Source organism: Vanessa atalanta, chromosome 23, assembly GCF_905147765.1.
Source record: "Vanessa atalanta chromosome 23, ilVanAtal1.2, whole genome shotgun sequence".
Taxonomy (NCBI): Eukaryota; Metazoa; Arthropoda; class Insecta; order Lepidoptera; family Nymphalidae; genus Vanessa; species Vanessa atalanta.
In genome coordinates this window covers 7,440,434-7,457,635 of record NC_061893.1, presented here as the reverse complement: position 1 = coordinate 7,457,635, position 17,202 = coordinate 7,440,434, and the positions used below count along the sequence as shown (strand labels likewise).

Sequence of the window (17,202 nt, the reverse complement as noted above, 5' to 3'; positions counted from 1 at the left end):
TTATTTTAAGGCTATTTTCGTGACTATACCTAATACCAAATAAAAGCCTACAAATAAAGTCAAATTAGTACCTTTTATATTTTCTCTTCCTAAGTTTCTAAATAATCTAATATTCGCGTCATCAAACTATCCGAAACGTTTTGTATCCGTGGCCTGCGACCGTATCTGACACCAGTAAAATATTATTCAAATATCCATATCCAGATCCGAAATTACATATCCATAACATACGTGCTATAATGCTATAGATATTTGGAATAATGACGTCGTTTTTAAACGAAGATCATAGAATACGTCATTAATATCGGATGCTATTTTTGACATTGACGGACCGAAATTTAACTCAAAAACCATTATGGCTTTCTCGTTGTAAGAGTCCACTTTCAATAATAGACAATGTCTCTAATAAATGCTCTAGGGTATAAAGTATTTGTACGAGTGATAACTGAATCACTAACCCTTCAAACAGGACCACAGCAATATATGGCCGAGTTACTCATACTACCGGTGTACTATAATCAAACAGTGAAATCCTAAACAATATCAAATACTTCGTAATTAGACTGTGCCCAGGTTTGCTTACGAATGACACAGAATAGGAATGCCTGGAAGAAGGTGGCGCGAACAGTGGTGGCGTGTACAGGAGAGTCACACGTACGGTGGTCACGACCCTTAGCAATGAGGAAACGACTAGGCAGAAGAATTAGCCTGTACTAGCAAAATAGCAATTACGCACCAAGGTAAGAAGCACACTTGGCAATATTTAGATACAGAAGGCGCTTAAATAATCGCTAGTATATGTATATTCTATCTAAATAACCGTTTGAGATGCGTTTATGAAATTTGGAACACATATGTATCTCGCGAGTCTCAATCTATGAGCCAATTTTGACACGTTTATGTCAAATAGTTTTTGAGTTATGAGGAGGTCAAAAGTGGCTCCAAATGGTTCGTGTAATATTACACACGGTGCTGCTCGCCAGTTCTGTTACTTGTACTTGGCTGACATGCTCCCGCGTGTCTAGATACTAATTTACATCGTTTTTTGGCCATAAGACCGACTCAACCGATCCGACGAATCGAAAATGAGTTTTATTTTTACACTCTCATTGTGGTGTAGAAACAAAATGTACCTATATTTAATCGTATCCGTATAAAATTGTTATTTTATCGCAATAATAAAACAGTCAATAATAATATTGCATTACATACAATGATTGTAATTCAATTCAAAGTCCATCTTGGCTCATACGTCATTTGCGTAATTTTATACCAATTATGTCATGGCGCCGGGTTATAGCCGCGATGACTTAGTGTATTGATAATTTTATGATCAATTATTCCTGTACTTTAAACATTATTATTTGACGAATGCTCGACGATTACGAACGTCCTAAGTTATGATGGGAACCGTGGAACACCCAAAATTTGTCAAATCGATTGTTAGCGACTAGCCCCAGCCTCCACTGCGGTGTTACGTCATAGGATGTCTTAATTAATTATATCACATTATTATATATAATGATTATAATCGAAACTATTTACTTTACATTATCATGTACTTGTACAATTATTGCTGTAATTAATTGTGTAATATTTAAGACTGGCATAAATACATATACTTACTACGTTTTTTAAAAATGATTGAGCTGTCATAAGGAAAACAATTGGATGATTGTGAGGCATTGTAAAGAAATATAGAGAGATTGGAACATCATTGTAAAACTGAATTTTATTTTGCCATCCCGAACTACTGAAATTAGACGATATATTTATATAATCTTCTATTAACTCACTTGTTAATCTTGTGTGTGTGTGGCTTTAGGCAGAGGTTCGATGATTAAGTCCCGAAATGGGCTATTAACATGGCTATTGTACTTACATTGCACTTTCCGGTCGCGTAGTTATTGTGCCGTATTGGATTATGAGAGTGAAGTGATATGTCGCAGCCAAATTGTTAAATTTGCCTTTTAATTAATAGCCTAATTGTTTTGTTAAGCGGTGCCCTTCAAACAGCGACCTGAATGAGATCAACCAACACATATGCCTACGACATTTAAAGTGTCGTCACCGTCATCATATATGGTAGAAGCTAAATCCGCGGTTTGGTCCGCTTGGAATTCACATTGTGACGAAAATGCTTCAAGATCTTGTACACAACAATTTATACCCTAAATAATACCCTCAAAAGGAGAAAAAAAATTGGGTTCAAACTTTCTCATACCAAATTTCATGAAAGTTGATTCAGTAATTTAGCTACGAAAAGCGTAACAGACAGACAGACATTTTCACATTTATAATATCAGTACAGTAATACAGGAACGTGTAAATGTATTCTGTATTATGATGTAATATTGACTCTCTCTCGAACCTAGTCTCTCTATGGCTCATAGCACGTTTCAAAAATAAAACATATTTTGTGCTTATATAATAATTTATTTACATCGTTGATCGTTGGCATAATTATATTCAGTCTAATGTCCTTCATCGATCCACATGGTGAGAGTATCAGGTTCATAGTTCGGGTCGATAACACGCGTCTTCAGGATCTCCTTGTAAACAAATGCTGATTTTCTTGGGGTTCGAGTCCTGTCCGGGTGATCGAAGTTCACATGGTACAAACCAAATCGTTCTCTGTAATTTTTGATAAAGTTTAATATAGTTTTAGAAATAATGATACGCTTAGCTTTATATCAATATGTGAAGTAATAACTTTGCACCCCTTTTTTACCAAAACGACGTGGACGAAGGTGTATTAAATTTGGCACAATCAAGTATTTAGTATGTTTATAAAATATGCGTAAGAATAAATGAAAATGATAAAAACGCGTGCATCATAACCGATGATTTCGGGTTCAAGCCTAGGCAGGCACCACTGAATTTTCATGTGCTTAATTAGTGTTTATAATTCATCTCATGCTCGGCGGTGAAGGAAAACATCGTGAGGAAACCTGCATGTGTCTAATTTCAACGAAATTCTTCCATATGTGTATTCTACCAACCCGCATTGGAGCAGCGTGGTGGAATATGCTCTAAACCATCTCCTCAAAGGGAGAGGAGGCCTTAGCCCAGCAGTGATAAATTTACAGGCTGTTAATGTGTGTATAAAAATAATACACGCTCTACAATATGCTTAACACATACACGCCGATGTACATAGTATACATACATATAATAGTTTACGATCACATTGCCAATGACAACACACGTCATGTCAAAGATGAAAATCAATGACATTTTTTTTATTTGATTTATTACCGCAGAAGCGACAAGGTATCGTCCAGTTAAGTCTCATTTCTCCTACGTATCTTTAGCATCAACGCATCTAATATTTTATTACGAATGGATTACGGTCGAATTTCGACCTACTAGCGACCACTGGTTACTTTAAGAAGAGAATTATGAATCTTTCCTTGAACTTCCCAGACATCAGAATAAAACACAAATAACCTTAAAAATAAATCATTTTCTTATGGGATCGTTAGGTGGACGTATAAACGAGCCGCCTGATGGAAAGCCAGTGGTGGTAACCAATGACAGCACACGTTGTCGACGTATGTTTTTTGACCAATTCTTACATAACCAGTTTGAACCAACCTTAGGAACTGAAATATTACGTCCCTTGTGTCTGTAGTTACACTGGCTCATTCGCCCTTCATGCTATAACACAACAACACTAAATATTGGCTAACAGCGCTTGGTGGTTAAACGTATGAGTACGTGGCAGAATTTCATTGAAATTAGACACATGCAGGTTTCCTCACGATGTTTTCCTTCACCGCCGAACACGAGATGAATTATAAACACAAACTAAGCACATGAAATTTCAGTGGTGCCTGCCTGGGTTTGAACCCGAAATCATCGGTTAAGATGCACGCGTTCTAGCCACTGGGCCATCTTTTAAATTAGATGGATTATAATTGATACTTACGTGTAGCCTTCCATCCATTCGAAATTGTCCATCAAACTCCACGCCATGTAGCCTTTGACATCAACACCAGCTTCAATTGCATCTAAGAGACTGTTCAAAGCCGTTCTGTAGTATAAAATTCTATCATCATCTACTAATTCACTATCTGGAGTTGAAGACCAACCATTCTCAGTAATATAGAACTTGGTATTTTTGTATTTGTTGTGGAGATGTGTAAGGCTGTTGTATACGCTATTTGGTGACAGCTAGAAAAAATAAATATTTTTAATTAAAGGTCATTAGATTTGAAGCTTAAAATAAAAAAAAAATCTTCACTTACTTTCAACCAAGAAGAAGCGGAAGCGAGCCAATCTGGTGGTGTGTAAACACCAACATCGATGTCAGAAAGCAAGGATGGAGTAATGTGATTGGACTTATATTCTTCGGCTGATACGTAAATGCCAGTGTAATGATTCACTCCAAAGAAGTCGGAAGTTCCTTGAATGTATTTTTTTTCTTCGTCGGTGAATTCTGGCATACGTGATTTCTTGTAGCCCTGCTCGAGACTTTTCTTTGCAACGATCTCTGACAACTCCTTGGGGAAGCCTCCATCTTCGGAAAATATTGGATTCGCGTATATTCCCCACTTAAAAGAAAATGTAAAAGTTTCATTATTATAAATATTATAAATTAAGAAGTACTTTTATAATAAATGTACTATTCAGTACTTACTTCAGCTTGTCTTTTTAATTCAGCTGCATATTCATCGTCCGCGCTATCAGTCAATGGTCCAAACCAGTTGACACTGATAGTGATACCACACTCGCCATTTTGGCTGGCCTTAAAGTCATTAACATAGGCTTTGTATGCATTTGCATGCCCTAGAACGAGATATTTGGCACAGTAGTACGTACCGATATCGGTAGCGTTTACGATAGGAGCTTTAGTACTCCACCCATAACCTTCGTAGCAAATTTCTCTTGGCTCGTTAAACGTGATCCAGTGTTTGACTCTATCGCCAAACTTCTCGAAAACCACGCGAGCGTAATCCTCGAACCATTCAGGGAAGAGTGGATTAAGAAATCCTCCTAAATCTTGCAATTTCTGCGGTAAATCCCAGTGGTAGAGCGTAACCATTGGCGTGATGTTATATTTAATCATTTCGTTAATGTAATTGTCGTAGAAAGCGACTCCAGCTTCGTTAATATGGTTGGAAAAGCCATTTGGTAGGATTCTTGACCAGGACAAGGAGAAACGGTAGGCATCCAGACCCAACTCTCTCATCATCTCGACATCGCGTTCGTAGTTGTTGTAGGAATCTGCGGCCATGTCTCCATTACTACTGTCTTTGATGACGTGAGGTTTAGTGTGAGTCATGCGATCCCAAATATTTTCACCTTTACCTGTAATAGATCACCATGACCATGATTAAAATTGTTTAAACAAATATTTGTAATATCAGCTATCAAGTCTTCCGCATCTGGGTCACAGTTCAACGATATCACGCTATAATAATTAATTATTACTTCAATGACGTATATTTTTATAATCGTATGATAAGAGTTCTTAAATGTGATGTATTTTTGCATGACTTCAATTAAATGCGTAGATAGATAAGTTCAAAATAAGTTAGTCAGATAGTATATTACATTGAAATGGGAGTTGAACTTGGAGCTATGTATAGTATCGTAGATAAGTACCAGTCCACAAATGTACCGCGAGATAAAAAGTCTTGGAGATTTTTCCACTACCACAACGAATTTTCGGTGCTGTTTAGTGGATACATTTAGTCAGCATTTTATCCATAGCTTCCTTCGCGAGAGTATGAGATGAAATATGAATGAAATACGTTTCAATCACTTGAAGAATTAGTGATACTTGCTCTAATATATTCCTATGAAGAACAACAAATTCTAGTTGTTTTGTTATTCAAACGATTTTATTAAAGTATTGCCATTAAGCAATATCAATGTTGGAAAAACATAAATTTTACTAGATGTGTTATAATTGAGTAAATACCGTCAGCGTTCCATCCTCCTTCAATTTGGTAAGACGCTGTGGCTGTTCCGAAGATGAAGTCATCCGGGAAACGCCTTTCTTGCTTCTGCTGAGCATTACAGCCTGCTATTATTAAACTGTAAAACATAAACAAGCTACTATTATTATAGGAGTCATGATGAGGATGACACTGTAAGCTTATAATTTACAAATTGACCACATAAAAGTCCAACGTGATACGTCAAATGTTTGAACAAACTTTTGCGTACTCGGTCACCGCCGTATGTAGGTAACGCCGCTTAAAGCGGTTTCGATTGGTTAACTTGTCTGAGCACAAGAATAATTCTTGTGCTCATAGAATGTTGGAAAAGATGAGGAAAACGACTTTGAAGAGTTTTGATTTTTGAAACAGAGAAAACGTAAAAAGTAAGTATCGATTTACTATGACGGATCGGTACCTATATCAGAAATTCTTGTAATCTGAAAAAATTGGCCTATCAAAAACGTATCCTCCAACAATGATAAATGTATTTAATATATCGAGAAGTGTAGAGATGGCCTGCAAGGTAACGTATCGTAAACAAACATTACGACATCACTAATAATTTTAACTTTCATTACTAATAAAAATGTCCTGATTGATTCCCCTGATTGGTAGAGGATCTAGCTATTTCTATATATGTATATATCAGGCGTGTCACCGACGTAAGATATATTGTTTTCAGATATAGTTATCTCGTAAACGATGAGTGTACGCACCGATATAACTCGGCATAAAAAATATTCGTATAGTCTTACTGTTTCCATAATAATGCAATGCATAATAATCTTACGTCAGTTGAGCTATAACGAAAAAAAAAAACTAAACCAAACACGAGAAAAGTCAAAAATTGATATGCGATGTTTACCATGATAATTATGATGATGTGATGTCATGACCGACATCGGCGACGGTTTTCAATCTCCAGCCAATTCACTCGGCGGTAATGATTTGTGCCCGTCTGGGTAGGTACCACCCACTCATCATATATTCTACCGCTAAACAACAGTAGTCAGTATTGTTGTGTTCTGGTTTGAAGGGTGAGTGAGCCCGTGTGAACTACAGGCACAAGGGACATAACATCTTAGTTCTCAGGGATGAGCATTAGCGATGTAAGAAATGGTTAATATTTCTTACAGCGCCATTGTCTATGGTGCGCAAACACCCTCTATCCTGTTAATCTCATAATCCGACGCGACCGGAAAGATTTCAAGCACGGGACCAACGGCTTTACGTTACACTTGCACATATTTAGAATTACTGGATAGAAAAACCCGATATTATCGGTCGTTCTAGTTGAACCCAGGACCTCTGGATATATGGCCTTCAAATTCCTTACAAGATTTCTACCTAGTGGATTGATGATTCAACGATCATTGTTCTTAGTGTCGCCTTAGGGTATTTTTTTTATATGTCACAGGTTAACTGTCACACAAACCAAAGCCATTAGAGATGCAAAAATCTTACAAACGTCGCAAATACGTCACCAACATTTCGAACTAAGATATTACATCCCTCGTGCTTGTTCACTCTTCAGACCGGAACACAACAATAGAAAATATTGAGTGGGTGATACATTAACAGATGGGCTTACACAATGCCATACATCCAAGTATATAGCAGCGACGTATTTGGCTACTACACAAAGAAACTCTGGCTGAATTGATGTTTCTTGAGAAGGTACGTATACTGAGGGATTTTACCTAATAAATTACTAGCAGGTAATATTGTTTGCGGTGAATTTTTTGTCATTTTAAGAAGAATATACTAAGATGTACATAAAGGTCAGGGGAAATCAAAAACATTACAACACTTTTACGAGTTGACATAAGAAAATTTCAATGGAGGAAAACAAATTATATATACAATACTATATCAATACTATATACGAAAGGTTTTTCCTGGTACTTAAGACAAGTATACATAATTCCAACGGCAAAACGAGTTGAGATAAAGTTATAATTATGACATTGAATTGACATGGTATTCTCGGTTGAAATTTGAAAGTAATCTGCGGTCCATATTCGTAAAGGATTCAAAGGATCCATCCTTTGGGTACCGCAGATTACTATCAAAATCATTTTCAATATCACCGCTTGATTATCGGCGATTTTAACGACCCATATAAACGCTATTTTGAGCAATCCATGTCCATCATGGATCGAAACTTTGGAAAAAAAATAATACATAAATATATATTTCTTATAAATAAATGTATATTCATCACAAATTATTATTTTAAATGCATAATATAACAGAACTATTAGCGAATCGCATGGATTATGTAAATCTAAGGTTAATTGTTTACCTTCAATCTACATGCTATTGGAACATAGTATAGATAACTTATAAATTAACTCATTATCAAACTCATTTATATACAATGACATCATAATTGACGTGGTCTTAATAAAATACAGGCTTCAATACAAAATACTTCAGTTTTGTGGTGTAAAATTTAAATTATTTTTCATTGAAAAGGGTAAAGTTAATGGTTACTTATATTAATAATATCAAGATATTAAGATTGTATGGTTGAACGCGCTGATTTAAGGATATGTAACAATAGCCCGATTCGAAAATATTTCCATTGAATAGCCTATTTATTGAGCATCTCGCGACGTATATATCCCACAGAAGCGGAACAATAATGTTAAACAAGATTAAAACCGCGTGGAGCTATAAGTTTATATCACTAAAAATCTATTTAATATTATAGCCCGCTAATTGAAGAAGTTCTTGGTTGAGTATATAAAATCACACTTCGAATTTAAGAAGCAACCAAGTAGGAATGACAGAAGTCAATCAACAAGATAAACTAAGAAACATAATAGTTTAATTAATTTTAAAGTTAATAAGTAAGATCATTAAAATTGTAATTACATCAGTAATCGTAGTCTATACCTTTTGTTAGCACGCAGGAAAGCTTCAAAGGGCACAGAGGTCAGACAAATGGGTCAGGGGCAATCCGGGATGTGTGGGATTCTTACCCATTAAAACCATTTTCTTCCTGGTCGTACTGACTGGAAGTTGTCAAATCAGAAACTATGATCAAATGTCAAAAACAAGCGGCCCTGCAGGGTCAGCGGGAAATTAAAAAAAAATACAGAATTCCTAGCAGATGTAAAACAAATGTCTAATTGAAGAAAACCAATGAAGATTTATGAAGTAAAATTAATCGAAGCATCAACAAATTAACTCTTAATACAACAATATATAAAGTTTAAACTTTCTCTGATATTCTATTTATATTGAAGAAAACACGAGAAACTTTTATCATAAATGTTAACGCTTCCCTAAAAAGTTACCCCTACATTACATTGATATTTCACTCAAATTAATAAATTCATAGATAATAAAACAAATAACCCATAAATACTAAATACTATAAAACAAATCTATTTGAATTTTATCGTAATTAAATACGTACATTAAAATATACAAACCAGTATTTAAATGTTACCTTGCAATTGTTTTATAACAATCGTTTTTACATATTTAATACTTGTATTAAATTTAAATATATAATAAAATACTTACCCTATATATAATAAGTATCTCATTATGGTGTCTGTACTGTTTTATGACATATACAAAGTTTACGGTCGTTGTGTTAGTTTATATAGCGGCCGTTTTGAACGAGCCACTCCAACGGACTAATCTTGTAATCAGATAATTTTCATGGCTGACATCCTCATATTATGTATAATAGTGTGTCCATTAAATATTAAACACCAGGATAAGTGGTTTGTTTAAAACACGATTACAAAAAATATTTAATTTGTTTTTCCATGTATGTAGTTAAATGATTTTATTTTTTTAAATAATTTTTTTGTTCTATGGTCTATGCTGTAATGAATTGTTCTTTATTGGGCTTTAAATGTGAACCAAGAAAAAGGTCAGGACGTTAAGTCATTATAGCCTAAAAGACGCTAAGCTCAATCATCTGATATCCTACCTGATCAATCGTATTTAGAGGGTTCAGGGCCGGATCTACCATATGGCTTTTTGGGCTTCTGCCCAGGGCCTCGTGGATTCAAGGGGACCCCAGCTAAGTCAAGTCAAAGTCATAAATAGACGATTATGCGAAATGATCCATAACATTATTTTGGTTTTATATGGTTTGTAGCCCTGCGAGTCCTACAATTAATCAAACCCATTCAATTAATTTAATTCAAGTCTACGTTCAGATATGTCTTAGGTGGGCCCCTAATTAGTGTTAGCCCAGGGCCCCCTAAATTTACGGTCCGGCCCTGAGAGGGTTAATGTAATAAAAAAGCGTAGTATTGTATTTTTTATTTTGTTTAATTTGTATTTGTTAATATTAAGACTTATTGTACTGTTTGTTTCCCAAAAAAATAAAATAAAATAAAATAAAAATAAAGTAGTATTAGACTAGCTTTAGCTTAATATAATAATTAAATATCACTCATTGAGCATGGAATATTTGACAATACTAGGATCTTTACAAGGATTAAACGTAGTTGTTCAGGTCTGTACGAGCGGTTTAAGTCATGGAAATACCGTTGTAACAGATGGTGATTTCTTCAGGAACGAAATTAAAATACAAGCACTTGGATTTTATATATAAATATGCTCGGTATATAACCATTTTTATTTCATCCTGAGTTTTAACTCTTGCTATACCACTAAATCCGTATAAGTCTCTGCACGCTGGTTGTTTTCCTAGGGGGTGGAAGTCTGCCAAAATTGTCACGGTAAATAAATCACAGAGTGATAATCTAGTTTGTGACCATAGACGTATTCAATTATTTTTACCTTTGCCGAAGTATTTAAAAGGGTCGTCTGTCTTTTTATTCATATCACTTTAATAGTTATCTTGCCACTGAAAAGCAAGGTTTTGTTAGATCTAAGTCTTCAACTATCAATTTAGTGCCATTTTCTGTATTTGAGGCAGGGCAATTAATGTAAATAAACAAGGAGGCGTGTAATAGACTGATATTACTAAGGCGTTTGACACTACTAAGCAAATAATTGCTCGTGATATTCTAATCCTTAAATTGAAGCTCACTTTTACATTGGCTATCATCATACTTAGAAGACCGATCATTTTATGCTGTTGCAAATGGATAGAATCGCCTTCTTATGGGATCGACTCAGGTGTACCTCAGGGATCACATTCAGAATGTAATGTTTTTTTAATGATATTTCGACGTGTCTTAATCATTCGTTAGTTTTTATTCACACTGATGACTTTAAATCCTCTATTTGTGTTACAGAACGAACTCAAAAATTCAATGCCTTGTAGCTCATGCAATATGTCACTTAAATCCAACAAATGCTTTACTTTTAGGCTGTGTTTACTTTTAAGTAATACACACTTAGAAAATAAGTTTGTTACTAATTATTCTGTAAGTGTAAAAGTGCAAGTGATTGTAGGTAAACCTAATAAATAAATCCCTCAAGACCCTCAGTCGGTCTTTACTTTTCACAAATTTTGTCACCTTACTTACTGATTTGTTCTGAAAAGTTAATACAATTGGTCACCCTAACGGAGATTGACGTAAGATTTTATTCTGTTGTTTCTTAAACTTTAAAAATGCTTAAATACATCCTTAACTATGTAAGATTTTTTAAAAAACGGCGTGAATTGTTTGCTAATCTGTTTTGATTTTTTACGAACATTTTGATTGTGTAGTTTTCTTTCTGGTTGGAATCGAGTAGTTACTTTTATAAAAAGTTTGGAATCAATATTTTGGCAGAATATGACGCATGTACATTACTGCATATATTATATCATTTAAAATATATATTATATTTTGCAGATATTTTGCCACGATTGGCGGATAAAATTCTTTTTTATTTACATAACACCAGTCGAAAAAGTAGAAAAATAATAGTTAATAATTAGAATAAGAATGTCTCAATTAAAATTAACAAAGTGAGAAGAATACCTACCTTTTTTATCTCGATGGAAAGACGCACTGACACATTTTAATACCCCATGAGGTGGGGGTTTGGACGATTGGTATATGGTACTAGCTAGCGTTCAGAGCGCCAGAACGCCCACTAAAAATCCTGCGAGAACCACTCCGTCAAAAAACACAAAATCACTGTGACGTCGCGATGGTCTCCAACACCTTGGTTTTAGCTGTACAGAGAATTGTCCGACGACTCTTATGACGGGGAAAAGGTGCCGACGACTTCTGCCTAGTCTTATTCGGCGAAGCGGGTTAGCAGAGGCATTTTTCTGACGCTCCCGCTCCCTAACAGTTTACTCCCAGCAGTTGTCGCTACCGTGTATATATTTATCGACCGTGAGAGGTGGGTACCTCAACTCGAGGGTTCCGCCGAATTATAGGTTCACTACATGAGTTCATACTAACGCACGCATTTGTGAATCTATCCCCTGTTGAATGGGGACATACTGGAGAGTACGGCCCATACCTAGACGGCACTTGAACGGAATTAAAGAAATGACGGCTCATAAATTCATGGTAGGGTGTCCTCGGGTTCGTGATTTCGCATTGAAGTTTCCAAGAACCACTATCGATTTTGGTTAATGCCAAAAAACTACAACTCTGAAAGAACCGAGGTTATCTCGAACTAATCGTAGTTGGGGGAAAAATATGTTCCCAATACTATGTACAATTCCCATGCCACTACTTCATAGTCCGAGCCCCAGCTGGAAATATCTAGCCAGTAGCGTTATTGAGGTCATGACTTCGTGACTCTTGACTTTTGCGTCCGATACTTAGATACTTTTATAGGAAGAGATATGACCAAAAAACCTTGAAAATTTAAGAAAACAAACATTTGCCTAATATCAAAAACAGTATTTTGTATCTGTGCTAAAAATGAGAGTATTGTACAAGGATTCAAATTAGGCCCTTTTCTATTTTTTGTTTATAAAAATGCATACTAACGTAATAAATCGAAGTACCTATCCAAGCTGATATACTCCAAACCCAGCCAATACTTTATTTATTTAAAAATAAATAATTTATTATAAAAAATGTATTGACAGACATTTAGGGTGGAAAGGTTATAAATATAATTTATCATTTATTTGTGTACAAATATCTAAAGTTACGCAATATTATGATCATTCCAAATATGTCAATGACATGTTTAGATACTTTCGATCAGCCTTATCACATACTTGAAATATATAATAATCTATGTATTTTGTAACAAACAAATATCTTACATAATTTTCATTGAACATGGATTTTTTTACACGTTAAAGTGATTTCGTTCCAAAGGAAATTGATGATAAAGATATATGCAAGAAATCAATTCGTATTCGTAACATACAAGATACATTATTTTTTTACCGTTTGTCCTTTAGGGCGCCTGCATTAGCGTTTTGTTTGCACGTATACAGACGTTTCAGAATACACGCGCGCCACATCAGGCGCTTTCAATCTGGACTCGTTTACCGGAGCATATTCCAGCGTGTTCGCTCGAGCCGGTGAGTGGAATCAGTGGTGAGTCAGTATCAATATGTTTTCTGACGAAGAGACATTGTTACTAATTCGTTACTGCACCGTTGACTAAGACGAAAAATATATTGGATGTCACCGACAGTTTCATCGAGACTGAGAACCGGCCAGTTTAATGCATTTTTTGTGTCTTTGAGTACTTTTGATGAATTATTAAGTATTCGTAAATCAGGGCTAGATCATGAGGTTCCTGTGTTAAGGAAATGCGTAGTCTCTCGTGGCGCTAATAAGCTCATATAAGCGATTCAACACTCGTACGAGTTGCGCATGTGAAAAACGGCGCACTACTTGCACATAAAAAACGAACGTATAAACGTGTACAAAACACTTAGTCTGCCGCCGCTCTTAAATTTTAAAAGTATTATAATGAACTAGTTGTCGCCTGCGGCTTCGCTACAGTTTAAGGTTTTGGTTGTCAGACGTTAGGCATACCAGAGTAGCCTAGGTCCTACCTTGGAGTTCAAACTTGATATTCAGTGGTTTGGCAAAAAGAGCAACAAACAGGCAGACAGAGTTACTTTCGCATTTATAATATTAGTATAGACGTCAATTCACTTTCTATCATTTTACGATCGTTTTCTGCGGTGAGTTTCGAGTTTGTTCGAATAGAATAAATTTACTGATAGTATGTTGATAAGTACAGGTGAATTTTCAAGTGCATTTACGTGGGTGGGCAGATCTGATTACAAGCGATATCTGAAGATGCTCAAGGTCTCTAGAGATTGATTGAGAAGAAAACAAAAATGGAATCCTTAAACTTTTGTATTATATATTTTCCTTGCCGATCCCGCTAATCCCGTAACATATTATATTGATTTAAAAAACAGTATGTTATAAGTAATAAATAATCCCATCAAAAACATAAATGTAAAAATGAGAGCCAAGTCCAATATTATATACATATATATACCTTGGTTGTTGACTTCAACGACAAAAGAAGTAAGCTCTAAATGGGGTGCCAAGTACAATGGTCCTTCCTGAAATGTATTTATAACTACATAAAATATCATTTCTTTTTACAACTTAGGATAACATATTGTAGCCGAAGGTCTGTCTGGTGAAAGGGTTCGTGTAATATTATACACGGTGCTGCTCGCCATTACTTGTACTTGGCTAACACGCTACCGCGTATCTAGATAATATCTCTGCACCATTGCCTGCCTATTGGTGGTTAAATGTTTTTTTATGGCATTGAACGGCGGACGTACAAAATTACCACCTGATGGTTTGCGGTCACCACTTTCCATATACGCTAGCGCCGTAACAAATTTTAAGCATTCCTTACATCACCAATGCGCCACCAACCTTGGGAACTGAAATGTCTCTTGTGGCGGGTTTGCAGAAAATCATACCAAGGATGGAACATTGGTTTCAAGGAAAACTGGATATGGATATACCAATTTAAATTTTTCTAGAAGGGATCTCATAATGTTCCGCTTCGATTACAATATTGTTTTTTTTAATATGCGAATTTTATTTGATTGAGAAATAGATGATTTATGTCGCGGATAATATCAAAATTGCGACAAATAGAACATTTTCAGTTAACTTTTAATTTCCATGGTCTGATTCATCATGTGACACGGCATTTTATATTTCTACAGCATCAGTATTAAATATTTTTTCATGGAAGTTTTTATAGAGAGAGTTGTTTCCTCCTGCTTGGTCATGGGTCAAGCTGGGTACGGGCCTCGAGGCCTTCTTGTCCGGGCTTTCCCTCAATTAATTTTGACAAAGTGGGTCAGAATTAATTGACCCAGTGGTGTATAGTAGAGGTTTTCATACTACCCCCTTTCATTGTATTCCAACACGCCGCTAGATGGCGTTGCAATGCATAAAATTCTTATCTAGATGCTTTTTGTTTTGGTTAGATGAATCAATTAAATTACTATTTTACTAATACATATAATACCTAACATATACTAAATTAAATATTAATTATACAATGATATAATTATTGTTTCTATTAACATTATACCTATTTCCGATCATCACCGAAATTTTCATTTTTTTCTCAAAATGCCAGCATATTTTTACGGTAGTATTTTACAATTATAAATCAGGATAAAGTAACTATACTAATCTAAACAAATGTACAAATATTGTTTATTGAAGATGAAAATATTCGCCCTGAAATAAAAAATATCAAAATTCTCAATTACAATTTGTCTGGAAATATAAGCGTAGCCCGCAAATACCAGCTGCTTTGGTGCCACGAATCACGTTAGAGCAGATTTTACATGGTCGGTCGGAAATAACTATTAAATTATTTTAACAGAGTGCGCGCATGAAAATAATAATGTCTTTTTATAACCGACTCAACAAAAAAAAATATCGAATTCATTAAGAATACAAATGAATTGCTGCTGTTAAAAGTTGCCAGTATTAAAAATTTGACAAATTCATAGTTTACCAATGTCAGAAGTTAACAGTTAGGAAGTTGGGTTGAAGCGCAATCTGTGATGAATTAGATTATTAATTATCTTCTAAATTAAAAAAACCATAATATACGTGACGACTTCTATAGTAATTGGTCAAAGAGTGTCGAAGTTTACGCATCTGGAACGGGAAAATGATAAGATCTACATAAAGTAATACATAACTCAAGGATAGACTTATGTAAACGTTGCAATATTGTTTCAGAGTCAACACAGCATATAACTGGCGCATGTAGAGCAATGGCGCAAACAGATTATAAATACAGACATGATCTGGTAGCGAAAATAGTACACCAAGAACTGGCTCTGAAATACAAATTAATATCTAACAAAACAGCTTACTATAAATATACACCCGATACTGTACTAGAGAACACTTCTCACAAATTATATCTACGATAGAGCAATACTTACACATCGAATAGTTCACTACAATAGACCGGACGTAACAATAGTCGACCAGATACAAAAAACAGCTTTTTTTTAATTGACATTGGTACTTTGGTGGTACCTTATACTTGGTGGTAGGACTTTGTGCAAGCCCGTCTGGGCAGGTACCACGCACTCATTAGATATTCTGCCACCAAGCAGCAATACTTGGTATTGTTGTATTCCGGTTTGAAGAGTGAGTGAGCCAATGTAACTACAGGCATAAGGGACATAACATCTTTGGTGATGTAAAGAATGGTTAAATGGTTTTTTTGAAGGGCTTTTTTATCCTACTAACATATCTCATCTTGGTAGTAGCTTGATTAGCTCTAAAAATATATTACAATGATGGCAATACCAACTTAGTTACCAACAGGTTAGCCAACATATAATAAGGATTTAAAAATCATACTTATATATATATAGGGGTCATACTTATATATATCATTTCTTAGATCCATTCTAAGAAACAAAATGTAATAAAAAAACATCATTAATTAAAAAAAAAAAAAGTAATGTATCGTGACTTGTGTGACATCTGGGTTAAAACGAAGTTTCAATCTGTATTAAAATAATACAAACAATATAATAAATTAACAAAGGTCGAGAATTATTAATTAACAAGAAATAAAATTTTTAGTAAAAATTCAAAACAATATGAACAAAAAAATTTAATTTTATTTAAATACTAAGCCGTATATAATAAGAAGAAACAAAGAGAAACAGAAAAGGGTAGTTGACTAGAGGAGGCATAATGTTTCCTAGTTCACTCTACTGTAAGCCACGTAATAGAACTTCGTATCAAAAACCATGTAGAGCAGCTCCTATTGTTCTATTTTGCAACCATCTTTCGTGACCAATATTTTATTAGACGAATGTATTGTCTATACTATAGTGTAAGCTTTAAGTGTACCATTGCCT

The 17,202-nt window shown here is 34.9% G+C and overlaps 1 protein-coding gene across 1 annotated transcript; it reads right to left on the bottom strand.

Annotated features, from left to right (window-relative positions):
• Positions 1 to 2,421: 2,421 nt before the first annotated feature.
• On the bottom strand, positions 2,422 to 9,607 carry LOC125073008 (myrosinase 1-like). Its single transcript, XM_047683664.1, has 6 exons — positions 9,489 to 9,607; positions 5,930 to 6,045; positions 4,643 to 5,313; positions 4,251 to 4,556; positions 3,932 to 4,176; positions 2,422 to 2,634 (listed from the first exon to the last, which is right to left on the bottom strand). The coding sequence occupies exons 1-6, from the start codon at positions 9,509 to 9,511 to the stop codon at positions 2,475 to 2,477; spliced, it is 1,521 nt and encodes a 506-aa protein (XP_047539620.1). The 5' UTR covers positions 9,512 to 9,607; the 3' UTR covers positions 2,422 to 2,474.
• Positions 9,608 to 17,202: the final 7,595 nt, after the last annotated feature.

Bases quoted from the DNA above. Each gene is read 5' to 3' on its own strand.
- LOC125073008 (XM_047683664.1), bottom strand. From the start codon at position 9,511: ATGAGATACTTATTATATATAGG. The intron at 6,046-9,488 runs GTAAGTATTTTA...TATGTTTTACAG, and splicing joins AGATACTTATTATATATAGG to TTTAATAATAGCAGGCTGTA. The intron at 2,635-3,931 runs GTAAGTATCAAT...CAAAAATTACAG, and splicing joins GAATGGATGGAAGGCTACAC to AGAACGATTTGGTTTGTACC.